Source organism: Rhipicephalus sanguineus, chromosome 11 (assembly GCF_013339695.2).
Source record: "Rhipicephalus sanguineus isolate Rsan-2018 chromosome 11, BIME_Rsan_1.4, whole genome shotgun sequence".
Taxonomy (NCBI): domain Eukaryota; kingdom Metazoa; phylum Arthropoda; class Arachnida; order Ixodida; family Ixodidae; genus Rhipicephalus; species Rhipicephalus sanguineus.
The window spans coordinates 78,078,718-78,096,074 of NC_051186.1; the positions used below are offsets into that span (position 1 = coordinate 78,078,718).

At 48.3% G+C, this 17,357-nt stretch overlaps 1 protein-coding gene across 1 annotated transcript; it reads right to left on the minus strand.

Annotated features, from left to right (window-relative positions):
- Nucleotides 1-438: 438 nt before the first annotated feature.
- LOC119375184 (adhesive plaque matrix protein) lies at nt 439-17,357 on the minus strand. Its single transcript, XM_037645374.1, has 3 exons — nt 17,039-17,357; nt 1,049-4,392; nt 439-513 (listed from the first exon to the last, which is right to left on the minus strand). The coding sequence occupies exons 1-3, from the start codon at nt 17,355-17,357 to the stop codon at nt 439-441; spliced, it is 3,738 nt and encodes a 1,245-aa protein (XP_037501302.1).

A 17,357-nucleotide genomic window follows, 5' to 3' on the forward strand; every position in this document is an offset into this window, starting at 1 on the left:
GTTTGTCGAAAGTAAGTACTGTTCTACACGCAGCGGCTGATGGGGCTGCTGGAGAAGGTGCCGCAGCAGTTGCGGTGAGCGCTGAAGCGACATTAAAGTGAAATTCTTCATTCGCTTCCTTTCCCAATAATTGCTCTTTAGACTCCAATGGAGACTGAGACGTGCCTGCCTGAGTTAGTGTGACGTCTGCCGGATGAGACGTGGCAGCTGAAGATTGCTCGCTTTGTTTATCAGCCGAAAGCTGCGATCCCGGAACGACGGGAACGACAGCTTGTGTTGGAACCACGGAATCATGTGTTGGAGTTTGTTGTTCAGTAGCCTGCGCTGTTTTCTTAACGGAATTATCAATCGTTCCCGGTGGCACGTTTAAGCAGCTGTTCATAGATTCTAGCAATGTGGTGGCTAAAATCTTTTCGTGCAGTACATCAGTATTCGAGTTCAGAAGACCTGGCGGACATGCCACATCTTCATGACTTGTCGCTGGCCTAGGAGCATGCTGAGATGCTTGTAGACCTAAGGGAGCATGCTGAGCCACTGCCGGTAATTGGTGCTCAGGTCTTAATGGCGGCGGGACACCCCCTGTCGGTGGCGCTCCGCTCAGCTGTGGCGCTCCATTTGCAATAGCGAGTGATGGCGGATGTTGAGATCTGACAGGCAACATATCAGGCCTTATCGGTGGCCTTCCACGAGCTTCCTCAGCCGCCGATGCTACATTGGTCATTGAAGAATGCGGCAAATGCTGGGATGTTAAGGGCACGGGGTCACGCTTGGTCGGCTGTGCTTGTTTAAGACTTGGTGCTGCGTTGACTGCTTCGGAAGATGAACGCTGAGCTGCAGGCAGTAGGTTAGGCGTAGTAGGCTGTATACCACTGACCTGGGGCGCTCCGTCGTCTTTTGTAGTAGACAGCGGATGCTTGTCTACTTTCGGCAATGTGTCAGGTCTGGGATGTATTTCGCTCACTTCGGACACTACATTGACCCTTTCAGAAGACGGACGACGTGATGTTTCAGGCTCCGCATGAGGCCTGATTTGTTGCATTTCACCCACCTGTGCCACTCCTGTGGCTGCTGCTTCAGGTGACGGGCGGTGGTCCGTTAGCGACAGTGCGTCCGATTCCAAGAGTCGCGTTTGATCCACTTCCTGTGTTGCACCGACTATCGCAGCAGGCGTCGTATTCAGGGGGTGAATAGACGGTGCGTTAAGCTTATTCGGCTCCATTTGGGCCCCCTGTGGTTCCCCACTAGTCGTTTCAGAGGAAAGTGGAGGCTGACCTGTTACGAGCTGCACGGACGGATTTGTAGGCCGTATTTTTCCAGCTTGCGGCGTAGCGCCGGCCCTTTCCGAAGACGGCTGATGCTGAGGTCCAACCGGCAACACATTCGGCCTTATCGGCAGCATTCCGCCCGGCTGTGGAGGTTCGCTGGAAACTGCCGATGGTGGTGGATGCTCACCTCTTACAGGCATATCAGCCCTTATCGGTCGCACTTCACTAATTTTAAAGGCAGCTTTGGCAGTTTCTGAAGACGGCTGACGCTGGGGTCCAATCGCCAGTGCATTAGGCCTAACCGGTGGCATTCCGCCCGACTTTGGTGGTTTGTTGGTAACTGTCGGAGGTAGCGAATGCTGACCTGCTACCTGCGCCATATCTGGTCTTGTCGGTGTTATTTCGCTCATTTTAGGCGTGACATTGGCCATTTCAGAAGATGGCACATGCTGGGGTTTAACAGGATGCGCGTTAGGCCCAGTCGGCTGCGCTCCGTCTATCTGCTGCGGTTGGTTGGAAGCTGGTGGTGGTGGCGGTTGCTGATTTCCTACCAGTGGCGTATCTGGCCTGGTCGGTGATACTTCACTCATTTTTGGTGCTACGCTGTCCACATCAGAAGATGGCATATGCTGGGGTTTAAGGGGATACGCGTTAGGCCCAGTCGGCTGCGTTCCACCCATCTGCTGTGGTTCTTTGGAAGCCGGTGGTGGTGGCGGATGCTCACCTACCGGTGGCATATGTCGCCCTCTCGGTGTTGTTTCACTAATTTTCGGCGTAACGTTGGTCATTTCAGAAGCCGGGACACGCTGGGGTCTAACGGGCTGCGCGTTAGGCCCAATCGGCTTTGTTCCGTCCAGCTGCTGTGGTTCTTTGGAAGCTGGTGGTGGTGGCGGATGCTCACCTACCGGTGGCATATCTGGCCCTGTCGGTGGTGCTTCACTAGTTTTCGGAGTAACTTTGGTCATTTCAGAAGCCGGGACATGCTGGGGTCTAACGGGCTGCGCGTTAGGTCCAATCGGCTGCGCTCCGTCTATTTGATGCGGTTGGTTGGAAGCTGGTGGAGATGACGGATGCTGACCTCCTACCGGTGGTGTATCTGGCCTGGTCGTTGATACTTCACTCATTTTCGGTGTTACGTTGGTCACATCAGACGATGGCACATGCTGCGGTTTAACGGGATGCGTGTTAGGCCCAGTCGGCTGCGTTCCGCCCATCTGCTGTGGTTCTTTGGAAGCTGGTGGTGGTGGCGGATGCTCGTCTACCGGTGGCATATGTGGACCTGTCGGTGGTGCTTCACTCATTTTCGGCGTTACGTTGGTCATTTCAGAAGCCGGGGAATGCTGGGGTATCACGGGCTGCACGTTAGGCTCAATCGGCTTTTTTCCGCCCAGCTGTTGCGGTTCGTTAGAAACTGGTGGAGGTGACAGATGCTGACCTCCTACCGGTGGTTTATCTGGCCTGGTCGGTGATACTTCACTCATTTTCGCTGCTACGCTGGCCACGTCAGAAGATGACACGTGCTGTGGTCTAACGGGATGCGCGTTAGGCATAATCTGCTGCGTTCCGCCCATCTGCTGCGGTTCGTTGGAAGCTGGTGGAGGTGACGGATGCTGACCTCCTACCGGTGGTTTATCTGGCATGGTCGGTGATACTTCGCTCATTTTCGCTGCTACGCTGGCCACATCAGAAGATGACACATGCTGGGGTTTAACGGGATGCGCGTTAGGACCAATCGGCTTCGTTCCGCCCAACTGCTGCGGTTCTTTGGAAGCTGGTGGTGGTGACGGATGCTGACGTCCTCCCGGTGGCATATCTGGCTTTGTCGGCGCTATTTCGCTCATTTTTGGGGTGACGTTGGGCACATAAGAAGCCGGCTTGGGTATAACTGTTGGTTCATTAGGTGCTGATGGTGCTGATGGTTGGGGGTGCTGACCGCTTACTTCAGGTCCATTTGGTCTTATATGCACTGTCTCGCTTACTTTCGACGGTACCTTGGCTACTTCCACAGGTCGCAGATGTTGGGTTCTAAACGGCGGTGCGTCAGGGATAGCCGTTTTCGTGTCGCATACTTCAGAGCCTGCGCTGACCACCACCGTAGATGACGGGTGCTCGGTCTGTGTTGATGTGCTGACTTTCACTTTTTGGGAATGTGAATGGCGGTCTGTGACCGGCAGCGCGTTCATCATTACCAGGTCTGTTTCCTTCACTTCCGTCGCTGCATCTATCATTTCCGTAACATGTGGATGAATGAATATTCCGGCTGGTGAATTAGGCATTGCCGGATGTGTTTGGTTTTCCGGTGCAGCGTGAACCATTCCGGATGACGGAGTACGCCCCAACGCTACTTTAGGCTTGTCATCCTCTGCCAGTGGCATTGGGCTCACTTGCTGCGCCGGGATTTGGTGTGAGGGGGCTGGCGCGTCATGATTTCCGGACATCTGAGGAGCACTCGAAGCTGCACCCATCGAAGGCACATGCGAAGGCAAATGTTGGCTATACGGAACACCCGGTTGGGCCAGCATTTGCGGCTCTGCCGGTCGAGCTCCCGTGGTCATATGCGGCTCGGAACCCGGTGCCATACGCGGTTGTGCCGGTCGAACAACCATGGGCATTGAACCTGATGCCATATGCGGCTCGGGAGGTCGGCCAGCCACCGACATCCAGGGTCCACGAATGTACATCAACGGCACCCGGGGGAGACGAGCACCAGGTGGTATTGTGACGGACGCAATGGTCGTAACTGCCGCGTTTTGCAATGAGACCGGCAGTTGTTCGTTCGTAGACCTCCCAACGTCCATGCACAGAATCCGGGCAAGCTGTGCGTTTTGGTTTGCTTCATCAGAGGGACTGAGCAAGGACAAGTGACTCATTGCGGAGCCCTCACCGTTAAGATTGCACGTGTTACGCATGGGCAGCGCGCGTGTTGCATTCGCACTCGTCTGGCGGACGATGTTATTTGGGGCAGCAGCGTTGACCGGTGGCTTACGGCGGAACATGGCGTCCATGGCAGTTCGAAATACTGACGAGACTCGGGTGGAGGCGGAAGGTTCGATCATCGTCCGTTGGATCCGGGAGTCATCCTCGAGAGAGCCGTGAACACTCCGGCTTGATTCGACTGTGGTGCCGCCTGCGTCAATAGCAATATGGCACATTCATGTCGCGCTTCCAAAATCTACAAAGCGTCGCAAGAAAATGCCCCCTTTGCCAGCCAAATTGATAGCGTTTCCAATCTATCCATCACTCTATCTAGCATGGAAGTGCGAAGGCGCAAGGCGTTGCCTAACCTGCCAGTTGCGGCCAGTTTTCGTCGTCCACTTTCCTTTGGATTTATCATAGCCTTATTCAATAAGGGAAAATTGCTTGGGTTGTAATTTTGTGCTGGCTTCATTAAGCGTCTATATATTAGGGGTGTGCGAATATTCGAAAATTTCAAATAACGAATCTAATAGCGTTGTATTCGAATAGTACATATTGGAAATACCGAATATTTTTCAAATAGTTTTCGAATAATCAGCGCCGACGGGAGAATCCCAAAACAAACAAACCCTTGGAACAGCTAAAGGTGATTTTTCCTTTTATCCCTAAATTAATCTACATGCCGCGCAAGGTTTTGCGGGACTACCGACGCTATATTGATTGCCGGATGAAGGCGTACCTTCTGGAAACCTCACTCTTGCTCACTTTTTACTGTGCTGAAGCTGTATCGCATTATTCAGTTCATGCCTTCGTCTTATAAGAACTGAAGATGGGGCCTACGACTGCCTTCAGCTTCATGACTAAAAAGAAACACAAGTTTCGTGTTTGCGTAAATTGTTCTTGCACATATAGCTTTCAACACTCATATTTACACGCTTTCGGTGCCGAACTGCATGTTGTGATGACAGGTTTATATATTTCATTAGATGTATGTTTAGCTGTACCCGCGGCGTTCGGTTCAAAATTGTTTAGTTTTTATGTCCAAAGTTAATTTAAAAGCAGGCGACAAAGTCTCACCTTGATCACTGTAGTGACTGCTGTATTTCAGCCAGTGGCGTATACCAACTTGTTCGCGAGTGGGGGGGGGGGGGGGGGCTGGCATCCCTCGCTCCGGCCTCCGATCTCGGTTTTCTATATATATATATATATATATATATATATATATATATATATATATATATATATATACCTTTCATTAGTCCAGAAAACCGAGATCGCGGGATCGAATCCTGGCTGCGGCAGCCGCACCGTTGATGGTGGCGGAAATGTTTGAGGTGTGTGTGCTTAAATTTAGGTACACCCCAGGTGGTCAAAATTTCTCGAGCCCTCCACTACGGGGTCTCTTCTTTCCTATGAAAGAAAATGAATTTCGTGAAAGAGGAAGAGCGTCTGATCGGTCCATCAAACGTTTACTGGTTCCTTCCCGTATTTGCGTCGTCGATTATGTAAATGTCAGGCCAGGCACAGCAGAATAAAATGATGACAGAGTGCTCTAACGTTAAGAGCCCCTACTCAGCATTCTCTGCAATGCTGTAGCGCAAAGCGTCGCATAGGCGGCCTATACCGCAGAGAATCTACAGTGCGTGATCGTGAGACACGGGAGACGTCATCCGCAGCAGAAGCGCAGGACAAATAACATCATATAATTAAGTGATTGCTGTGTAGAAGCAAAAGTTCGCCTCAGTTCATGGTTTCCCAGTGTGCAGCCGACAGTGACCACTGTCGAAAGGGGGGGGGGGGGGCTCCGCCCTTCCAACCTTTCTTAGTGGGGGGGGGGGGCTAGCGCCCCCTGCCCCCCGGTAGGTACGCCTATTATTTCAGCCTGCAGTTACAAAATGTTACGAAGGCCCTGCTGTGTACGAGCTCGCTTTAGTTTTCATAGTCGATTTAAAGTAACTGTACTGTTCTTTGGTGAAAGTTTATGAATATTTGTTTCAGATAAGATGTGTTCTAGGAGTGTTTTGAAAATGGTTGTCTTACTATTCGTAAACTATTCGAATAGCCCTTATATATAAATATATATATAGGGGGAGACGAGGTGTTGTGGTGAGACTTCGCCCCGCTGCTGAAGAGCGCCACCAGTCTCCCCAAGGCACGGAGTGCTCCAAGGTGAACGTTGCATTTTGCCCAGTTTTGCTTTCTGTTCCGGTTTGAAATACGGACAGACATTTTTGCGTAAAATGAAGAGTTCTTAAAGGGGTACGACACGAATATTTTCAGTTGTCGTTTTTTTTTGCGTCAAATGAAAGGTCAAGCCCTTAAGAGCCTAGAAAAGGCAGTTCTAAGCGCGAGTGCGCCCTGAAAAAGTGATTACAGTATGTTTTTAAAAGCTAGTTTCGGTTCCTACTATAACCTGACGTCACAACACGGTATGAGCTTCTCGTCACGTGCTCGCACAATATATAGTGACGTTTCCAAGGCCGCTCCGCACCGTGGCTCTGTTGGTGACGCACAAGCGGCCATCTTGGAAGTTTTGGTACCTAACGTCATCACAACATGGCCAGACTGCTGCGTGAAGTCACCGGAATTTGTACTGTAGCCTGACGTCAAGCTAGTGTCGATGTCAGTAGGTGCACCATGGAAAAATTGACTTTAATATCAAATTAAGATATCTTATAGGCACTTGTTGATCTTCACACTTGCTCAGAGCTGTCTTTGCATATAAGAGATCTGTATGGCGGAGTAAACTCAGCTTCGAAAAAAAGGTGTCAGTACCTCTTTAAAGGCGAATCTTACGTTAAAGGGACACTAAATAGAAACAGTGAATCGGCCTAGATGGATAAATTGTGCTCAGAGAACTCTAATGTCGTTAACTTCGCCATCATAGGTTTATTAATAGAGGAGAAAATCATGTTCAAAGTTTCATTTTTAAATTTCGCGCCGAAATCTCCCCGCGTGACGTCCCGGATTTTAAAGTGTATTTATCGTATTTTGGCGCCATTCGCTCAACAAAATTACCACAAACTTGGTACGTTAACTCTATGGCCCACTCAGAGGACAATGTACTTCATTTTTACCGATTAGGAACTACGTAGTTTCTAGTAGGCGCCGTCAAAACATGTGACGTTGCGGCTAATGGTGCGGAAGCTTCAAGGCGGCGTCGCCACCCACATTTTGTTTTTGCGCGTTTTCTCGCTTACTAAGCGTCTTCTCGCAGCAAGCGTGGTGTTTTTGGTATCGTGAAAGAGCACTTACTAATATGACAAAAATCGTTTTGCTCTTTAGTGTCCCTTTAAGTGGGATCATGCTCAGTAATGCCACTTACGGGCGCGGCGACGATGTAGTTTTGGCGCAACGGGCATCGCTGTGCGGTGCTTAGAGTCCTTCCTGGACTGGGAGCCCTTTGTTGTAGTGGACGCCGCTACTGTGGGAGCCTCGACAGAGGCACCGCTACGGCGAGGCGACCGACGCGGGCCTATCTGCGGTGACTTCGATGCCTGCGTGACTTTAGAAGCTGCCCGAGACGCCGAGGAGGCCATGTCACCGTGCTGGGACAACGTTGTAGCCTGGACAGGGTAAGTTGATCCCTAGTTTCGCGAAAATTTCAAGCAACGCCTGGCCACGCGGGCGCGAGAATGCCAAGCTGCCGGCCACATTTGCAGAGCTCTTAGTTCATAAGTGCTTCTTACCATTAGGTTTCTAGCTAATATTTCATAGCCCCAGCATTAGCCATGATTTCCTTTTACCAACACATCTAGCGTCATCACGGAAGAAGGAAGTTAATTAGAAGGGGGCATTTCGTCACGCCGCGAGTCACCGTCAATTATATTGAAACCTAAAGGTCACTGCGGCTCCCCATCACGTAACACCTCCCCCCCCCCTACCCCACACCCCTCCACACACACACACACGCAGGCACAAAAAATACTGTAATTTCATATGCTGAAGGGTAAGTATACGTAAGCCATTGGAGCGCCGACAAGTCTAGCGCTTCCGAGTCTAAACATCACGGCCCACACACTTTCCACCGCCTTTTTGTTTCTTCGGTACATCTCGTTTACCTCGCGATCAATATAGCTTTGGCATTTCACGCAACGACGGGACATAGTGCCTTGATGGCAGTACCGTCGCCACGCGGTGCGCCTGCCTTGTTATAACTTTAGTTCTAACGAGTTCCTTTGCCTTCTCGTGCCTAGGAAGGTTGAGCGCGGGGTGGATCGCTACTGCGCGCTCTACTCGTCCCTTTTCATTCTGCTACACTTGTTGACCGCCATGCTGGAAGCACGTTCTTACGTAGCTCTATGGAGTGATCTGCTCTCACCTATTCTGCTCAGCCCTCTCCGATTATCTATCAGGTTCAAACTCCAAGCGTTCGCTGCTGCGTGCACTGCACATAATGACAATATGTGTGCTAGAAATTAGGCAGACGTATGTGACTGCGATATCTGACAATATGTTACCGTGACTTCATAAATTTTTATTCTGTCTGCTCGAGCAAAGTTCATGTGTTATCGGTAAAGAAAGATACGCCGCATTTTAAAGGATCCGAACAATTAACTGAGCAATTTTCAAGAACATTTACTGAGGCGCAGCTGCAAAAATACGAAAATGTGTATTGACACCTGGTTTTAGCGCGAAAATCATTAAGTGAAGGTATAGTTTTCATTTTACATTCTGATATCCAATGCATAGTAATCTGAACGAAACAGTTTAAGGAGAGACTTGTAAAAGAATGCATAAGGGTGATTCCACGTAAGATCGAACAAACGATGGCTGGTCGACCTCTCAAATTTATTTCAAAATTTTATATATTATTGCCTGATGAGTGGAAAGAAGAGATCCGCAATTTGTTTTGCCGCCAAAATTTTTTTCGAACCACAGGAAATCAATAATGACGAAGAGGTGGAGTGGAGCGCTCATCCGCTCTGCTGTTTTGGCCAGCTTTCGTTATGAATTGCACAAAATATATTAAAGTTAGGTAGCTGAAATTTATTTACCTAAATATATGCATGTTTTTGCTCCTGCTCAAGTATTTTTAGTTTTTATGTGTAGTGTAGATGTTTTTATAAAAAACCTCAAAAATGGCCCAATCGTCAAAATTTTCTTTACTTTGAAGGTCTTTATCTCAAAAATGCCTTGTAGCAGAGGTACGAAAATTCCGCATTACGTTCTTCGCATGCGTATCTACCAAACTGCCAAATCTTGTATTTATATAACTTTTCAGTAAAGAGATATGATCGGGCTAAGTTCAGGAAAACACCGAACAATGAAAACTTCTGACGACAATTAAAAAAAAAAAACCATTTTTAAATTTCTTAAACTTTGTCCACTTATTCTCATCCACATCAGCTTTCACAATCATTAAAAACATGTTGCATAATGTCGTTGCACTAATAGTTACGGACCCTCCAATAAGACCCTTAGGCACGGATGGGCAATTCCGACTTCTTGCCCAGCAAGTGTATAAAATGCAGGCAGGATTGAATTTCTTTTTATTAAAAGGTCAGCAGGTACCTAAAAAGGTGTCGCCGGCACTGAAGACGTTAATTTTGAAATTATTTCGTCACTGCAGCGGCCACGAGCGCGGGGCTACCGATCAGCGCGCGCGCACCCGAGATGCATGCTCGTTTTAAGAGACGGCGCAGTGAGAGCTCGTTTTCGCGTCCTCAGACCGATTGAGTTCGAAACAGCAACACCTCCCGGGTGATTTGAACGCACGTGCACCGGTAGTCGCAGTGATCTGGTTAATTGCGTCGATTTCTTTTTCAGGGGGCATAAGAATGTCATCGTTAAACTGTGCGTTCCGTGAAGATCTTCCGTGAAGTCGTAGCAAAAGCACGCGTAGCACAAGTAGTCCGTCTCACTGACAGTCACTGATCTTTCGGGCGTTAAACGTTCCTTCAAAGCATTTATGTCTAGATCGGTAACTCTGCGAAATTTTGGCTTCATTGCAATAATTAAAGGAGTCGCAAAAGGGACATTGCAAAAGGGACATTTTTTGCTTCGTTGGTATGCAGTGTCCACGCTGTCCACACACTGGAGTCGGAGAACACGTATAAAATATTTTAATTTGACTTTGAAGTATTCGTCGCTGAGCATTTGCAAGCCAGCCACACTGCAAGGACATTATCCCGACTAGTCAAGACAGTTCCTCCGAGTTCGCGAGTTCTGCGTCCTGCATGCAGCCTAAATCGTAGAAATCACTGTCAGGGTCACTGGACGACAATTCACTCATCGTTGTCTATTGCACCACGAGCAGATGACGGATTTCCCGCTAGTACGTCGCGAATTTCTGTATCTCCGTGACGTCACACTGCTATGAAACGACACTGAGAAGCCACCCCCTCGATATCGAAACCGAAAGTGTCTTTTTAAGGTGGCGCTAATTAAAATATATAGGATGCATTCCCAGGCACCACAATAGTCGTTTTACGTTTCTCGACACCAGTATTTTTATTTAGAGCAACAATCCGAAATTTTTTTAAAATTCGTGTCAGTACTCCTTTAAGCTTCTTGTGCTTCGAAAGGTAGTCTCCACAAGACTCATTCAGAGCTATACTTTCTCGTCATGAGACGCACAGGAGGAGTAGAGTAAGAGCAAAGCACAAGAACTATCCGCGCCGAATGAAGTGAACAGCGCACCGAACGCGCGGCCAGTTCACGCCGTCTGCTGCCGACATCTAATATAGACAAGCGCATCCGGTTACCGATAGTTTTGCTTTTCTTTCCTTTGACAATCCATATTTTGCTTTGCCACTGGAGCCCCACGTTCATGCTTTCCACTGATCGCAACTGGCGCAGCGCAGTTTCTGTGGCAGCAGCGTGCGTGAAGCGAGCGCTCATAGCTCCCTTATAGAGTTTTCATCTTGCTTCCATCTCCGCCGTGTTATCAGCGCCTAGCTGAGATGCGAACAGAGGGCGGATAGAATAGCGAAGCTCCAGTGCACGTGCGTTCAAGTCACCCGAGAGGTGGTGTTGTTTCGAACTCAATCGGTCTGAGGACGCGAGAACGAGCTCTCACTGCGCCGTCTCTTACAACGAGCATCTCGGGTGCGCGCGCGCCTACTCGGTAGCTCCGCGCTCGTGGCCGCTGCAGTGACGAAATAATTTCAAAATTAACGTCTTCAGTGCCGGCGACACCTTTTTAGGTACCTGCTGACCTTTTAATAAAAAGAAATTCAATCCTGCCTGCATTTTATACACTTGCTGGGCAAGAAGTCGGAATTGCCCATCCTTGCCTAAGGGTCTCATTGGAGGGTCCGTAACTATTAGTGCAACGACATTATGCAACATGTTTTTAATGATTGTGAAAGCTGATGTGGAGGAGAATAAGTGGACAAAGTTTAAGAAATTTAAAAATGGGTTTTTTTTTTAATTGTCGTCAGAAGTTTTCATTGTTCGGTGTTTTCTTGAACTTAGCCCGATCATATCTCTTTACTGAAAAGTTATATAAATACAAGATTTGGCAGTTTGGTAGATGCGCATACAAAGAACGTAATTCGGAATTTTCGTACCTCTGCTACAAGGAATTTTTGAGATAAAGACCTTCAAAGTAAAGAAAATTTTGCCGATTGGGCCATTTTTGAGGTTTTTTATAAAAACATCTACACTACACATAAAAACTAAAAATACTTGAGCAGGAGCAAAAACATGCATATATTTAGGTAAATAAATTTCAGCTACCTAACTTTAATATATTTTCTGCAATTCATAACGAAAGTTGGCCAAAACAGCAGAGCGGATGAGCGCTCCACTCCACCTCTTCGTCATTATTGATTTCCTGTGGTTCGAAAAAATTTTTGGCGGCAAAACAAATTGCGGATCTCTTCTTTCCACTCATCAGGCAATAATATATAAAATTTTGAAATAAATTTGAGAGGTCGACCAGCCATCGTTTGTTCGATCTTACGTGGAATCACCCATAAATCTAATCTCGTATCTTGTAAATATCGCTGTGTCCGCGTCCCCCTTTCACTTGAGCGCATCCAACCTTGTTCGTTCTCTGGTCCGAAGTAGGCGACTGTTCGGCCAGCTTCCGCCTGGTTGATGTCACAGGTCGAGCTGCAGCGTCTACAGCAGGCACGACGACGCGTTGGCGGTGCTCACAACTCGTAGCTGGTCCTCGGTAAGGACAACCATCCGTCGCCATCGCCACAGCGCCTGGACATCGTACGTAAGGTATATCTTTAGAGAATTCGTTGCTATAGCCTTGTTGGTTCATAACAGTAAACTGCAGAGTGGAAATTACGTACGGGACATAGAAGAAGGCGTCGATACCTCAATGATCGAGCATGGAAAAGCGAGCACTCTGTTTTTAATAATGCATCATTTCATTTACCTATGCACTGTTGATCCTGTGCCTGTAAGCCAATGCTCACTAGCATTCGGATTCGGAGAGCGGGAATTCACTGGCCAGGGAACTTGCGAAAGCGTACCATATATCAGAAAAGAGGGAAGTGACCCTGTCAGTCACTTCTGTGGTGTTGCGTAGCAAAGACAAATAATTTTTAGATTTGATGTTCTAATCTGCATTCTGCCTATAATGTCTTCTTTGTGGTTATGATGGGCAGTACGCTTGCGCATGCTGGCTCCACATTGTATATCTGCGGAAAGTTTTTCACGATAAAGGTACTTGCGAGCTAGCGCTTGTCCAGTGCTGTGTGTTCTATGTCCCGTACCTAACTTGCGCTCGCCAATATACTGTAAGACTATTGGCACATGCGCTCGGCGCATCGGCTACAGCAGTTTTCTTGTTAAGCACAGTAGCAGCGCCATGGCAATACACATACTGTACTAAAATCGTTGTCTACGATTCCAATACAAGCCTCTTTCGAAGGTGAAGAGTTACGCTGGAGGCGGGGAGGCAAGTTCAACATTATCCTTAACATGAGCATCAATGGAAATGGTGAAGTGGTAGGTAGACCTTATCAAATGCGGGAAATACTGGGTTTGATTCCCTGTGTTGCCGAGCACGCACATATATCTCTAATCTTTGGTTGAAGGTAGCGGGGACACCTGCTATATAATGCGCACGGTTTTCGATATTACTGACATCTGTTAGGGCTGACAGTTTCTTGGCGAATACTTTCCACTACCAAAGTGTTCACCGGTGAAAACCTTGGAAACTCCAAAGTAAAACCTGAGCAAGTGTAACAAGATAGAATAAGACGCGCAAGCCTCAACTACCTATAGGTCCATTTCTTTTAATTCGGACTTCACAATGTAAATAAATGTTGGACTTTTACTTGCCAAAACCACGATATTATTATGAAAAACGGCGGAAGTGGAGGGCTCCGGAAATTTCGTCGAGCTGTGGTTCTTTAACGTGCACCTAAATCTCAGCTCACGGGCCTCCAGCGCTTCGCTTCCATCGAAATGGGGACGCTGCAGCTGGAGTTCGCTCCCACGACCTTCGGGTCAGCAGTTGATTCATTCGGATTTTCAATATCTAAGCACGACAAATATGAAAATTGCAGCATGTGCACCGAGCCTAATGGCGACACAATGGTACTGCCCATTAACAAAGCCACTGCCGATAAAAGAAATGGGGGAGATGAGCTTGATTTCAGGGGGACTACACAACGTGGTGTAAACGTTGCCCTTTTGCGCGTAGTACATGTGTGTGCGTTCCCGCAGACACAAGGCTGCGTAAGCCTCTCCCTCTACGTACCCCCCAGGGTGCCTTCTCCTCTCCGCGCTATTAACGCCACGGCGTTAAAAGGCTCGTTTCGCAGATATTCTGGTGTCGGCGGTGTCGGCGTCTTTGGTTGTGACCGAAAGATCAGCGTTGTCTGTGAGCGAAAATATGAGGCAGATGCATATAAAAAACAATAAAAAATATTCGGTTCAAGTGGGATCGGGAATTCGAACATGCGAACAGGGGCCAGCGCGCGTCCCCACTTTGGCTTTCCTTGCGGCATGGCTTAGGTGTCGACCGAGAAGCGAAGCCAGGCCAGCGATTGGGAAGGCGATACGAACACGGTCCGATTAGGCTATTGCGTTCTACTCTTGCAAGCGAAGCTCAGGCGTCCTCCAAGTTTTTGAGCGAACTGACCGAAACCATGCTATAACGGTATACATAACAGTAAAAACTCTCCCTACTGCATTACTTCTGCGAGCTTGCTGTGATCCATGGGTTCATCAAATGATCGAAGTTGACGCTTCTTATTTACCTGTGGTATCGCTCTTCCTGTCTCGCATTGTAGCTAGTGCTCGAAAGAGAATGCGCAGTACGGCGGCAAAAAATGATCCGGCACGAACTGCATTACGCCACGTCATCTAATATTACGTGCGTGTGTTTTGCTGGTATGCTAGTCCAAGGGATTTAGAACAATGCCATGGCAACAGCCGACTCCGCTGCAGAAGTAGACACCTCGCCCTATGCTGCTACTAAATGAATGCGTTTGGTAATAAATGGACGCTTCGTCGGTCCCTTCATTACAGATATCTCATTGCTCATATTAAAGAGTAGTTATAGTACAGCTTGTATCGCTTTAATGTCTATCTCATTAGTACCTCTGGCGCTCGTTGGTTCCCCATGAAGATTTAAGTGAGACAGTCAATGTTGGCGCTTCGCTTGTGAGCGCTCTCTTTGAGAATATATATCTGCAGTTGTCTGACATCTTGGTCGCCTGTGTGGCTGTGCGAACGCTCTTATCGTGTTTCTAGAAAATGACCTTCTTACAACAACGAGTTGTAGCTGCACCTTCGGCGAAGACAACAATCGCGCAGCTAGGATGGCTGTCTGCTCATTGCAGCACGTGTGGGTGCAGGCCAAAGTTTTCAGATTGCACTATTGTCACAAAATGCAGGGATCGCACTACACGCGAAATCATCAAGGCAGAAAAGATTTTTTCATTAAAAGATTATTGTGTTAGCACATTTTCTGTCGCGCTCACCGATAAAGAAAAGTTGTTCCTTGGCTTGGCGTTGTGATGTACTTGTGCAATATCATTGTGTTTGGCGCATGACTGGTGGAACTGGTGACTGTATAAAAGCGAATACTTTCACAAGAAATATATTGTTGGCAGTTCACCGCTCTGTTTCCTCTCTTCTATCCCCTCCTGTCGTTTGCGCTGTTGAGCACTGTTTATCGTACAGCTAGCCTCGCTAATATAATAATTCACTTTTCTTCCCACCTCAAATATTGTCGCCTGTTCGTGTTTCACATGGTCTGTTCTCATATTCCGCAGCCACGTTCTTAAGTAATGCCCTCGCTATCCTACGCTTCTTCACGCATCAATCACGTCAACAATTTCGTCATTTCGCCGCATCATACAAAAAAATCACAGCATATCCACGGAGTGAATGATGATGAGTGGGCGAAGCTGCGGAGGTTCATCGGTAAACCGTGAATCTTCCGTGAATTCTGCCCAGTACATCATCACCGACATGAGATCGGGCGCGTTTATACTAAAGGTTCGATGAGTTATGACGACTTGCAGCTCACTTTAATTTTACATGTACGCTGTGAATTTTCATTGTTTAGAAAACTATTGCTTTAGAAAACATCTGGCGTCTTTCGTTAAGCAGCTGGCGTCTTTTCGTTTTGCTTTAGAAACATCTGGCGTTCTTTCGTTTTGTTTTTACAAAACATCTGGCGTCTTTCGTTGGTTTATTTCATCAATCAACGGCGTTTTGAACAAAATTTTTATTGTTTAATCACGCACAGGAGAAATCTCACCAGGCACTACCTTGGAGGTAAACAATGGCTGCTAATGGGAATGAGAGAAGTAGTCGGCTTTTAGCTAACACTTACACTTCTACTTCTACTAACGTTTCCTACTGGAACATGCCAATGGCTGCTAATGGGGAATGAGAGACAGAAGAATTTGGCTTTTAGTTAACGCGCACGCTGCGAATTTTTTATTGTTCAACAACGCACAGGAAAAATCTCCCACCGGCACCACCTTGGAGGTCAAGATCTGGTACTAGCGTTACGACTGGTTACGCACTACGACTACGACAACTACGAGGGACGAACGGGTGCCGCCTTAAGGAGCTTCGCCCCTAAAAAGCAACCTGCACCCTTTCATACCAAATATTTCTAAGGACTAGAACTGCCTCCCCGGATCAGTCGCCTCCACTGAAGACCCTGCTAGTTTGCGCATACTTGTGGCTAACATTGCAGCATAAGCGATTCTGTTCCTTGTTATTCTCACACGTATTGCTACCTCGCTGTTGCCAAACGCTCCTACCTATCACTGCATTGTATGGCACTTATTTTATGTATCTTTTTTATTCCCATGGCGTTCTTGCTCTTAAATATTCGAACATTCGAGAACGAATGTTCGAACATTCGAGGCGAACAGTCGAGAACGAATGCGAGACCCTCAGCTTTTCCTGGATGGTTATCAGCCGTGCCTTTTCTCCCCACCACCTGCTCCACTTCCGCCACAGCTTCGCCTTTGCTTTCCTCCTCTCTACCAGACTCAACTCGCTACGCTAGGCTTCCCTCTTACCCACTTATCTTTACTCATGCTCTCCATCTCGTCAGGCTTCGCCTACTCAGTTGGGCCAGAAAGTGCGGACGACGATTCCCAGGGATTCACCGCGGCCTTAAACGGCTCTGCTCTTATTAGCCTCGCTGCGGAATTTGCCTTATCCTCTCACCCGGTGGCTCATAATAATAATATCTGAGGTTTAACGTCCCAAAACCACGATATCATTATGAGAGACGCCGTAGTGGAGGGCTCCGAAAATTTCGACCATTTTAATGTGCACCTAAATCTAGGTACACGGGCCTTAACATTTTCGCCTCCATCAAAAATGCAGCCGCTGCGGCCGGGATTAATTCCCGCGACCTTCGGGTCAGCAGTCGAGCGCCATAACCACTAGACCACCGTGGCGGGGCTCACCCGGTGTCTCTATCTTGTCGACCCTTCGCGGCGCTTCCTCCGCGGTGATACCCTGGCGGTGGTCCCCGGCAGCGGCTGCGGCCGTGGGCAGCCCGCCTTTCCTCCTGGGAGACGCGACTGGTCTCGACGAGGCCGCCGGCCGCTGCGCCGCGGACTCCCGGCGACGTCCAGGCGTCGAGCCACCAGCACCGACGGCAGGGCGACCTACGGGCTTCGCAGTAGAAGTCTCGCTGGGGTCCACCAGCGGCGTAGAGTCTTCGGCGACTCGCTTGCCGGTACGTCGACTTCCGGCGCCTCGCTGCTTTTTGGCTGCGGACAT

Bases quoted from the DNA above. Each gene is read 5' to 3' on its own strand.
- LOC119375184 (XM_037645374.1), bottom strand. From the start codon at position 17,357: ATGTCCGCAGCCAAAAAGCAGCGAGGCGCCGGAAGTCGACGTACCGGC. The intron at 4,393-17,038 runs GTGAGCCCCGCC...CTATTGACGCAG, and splicing joins CGACAAGATAGAGACACCGG to GCGGCACCACAGTCGAATCA. The intron at 514-1,048 runs GTGGGTGAAATG...ATGCTCCCTTAG, and splicing joins CAGCCACAGGAGTGGCACAG to GTCTACAAGCATCTCAGCAT.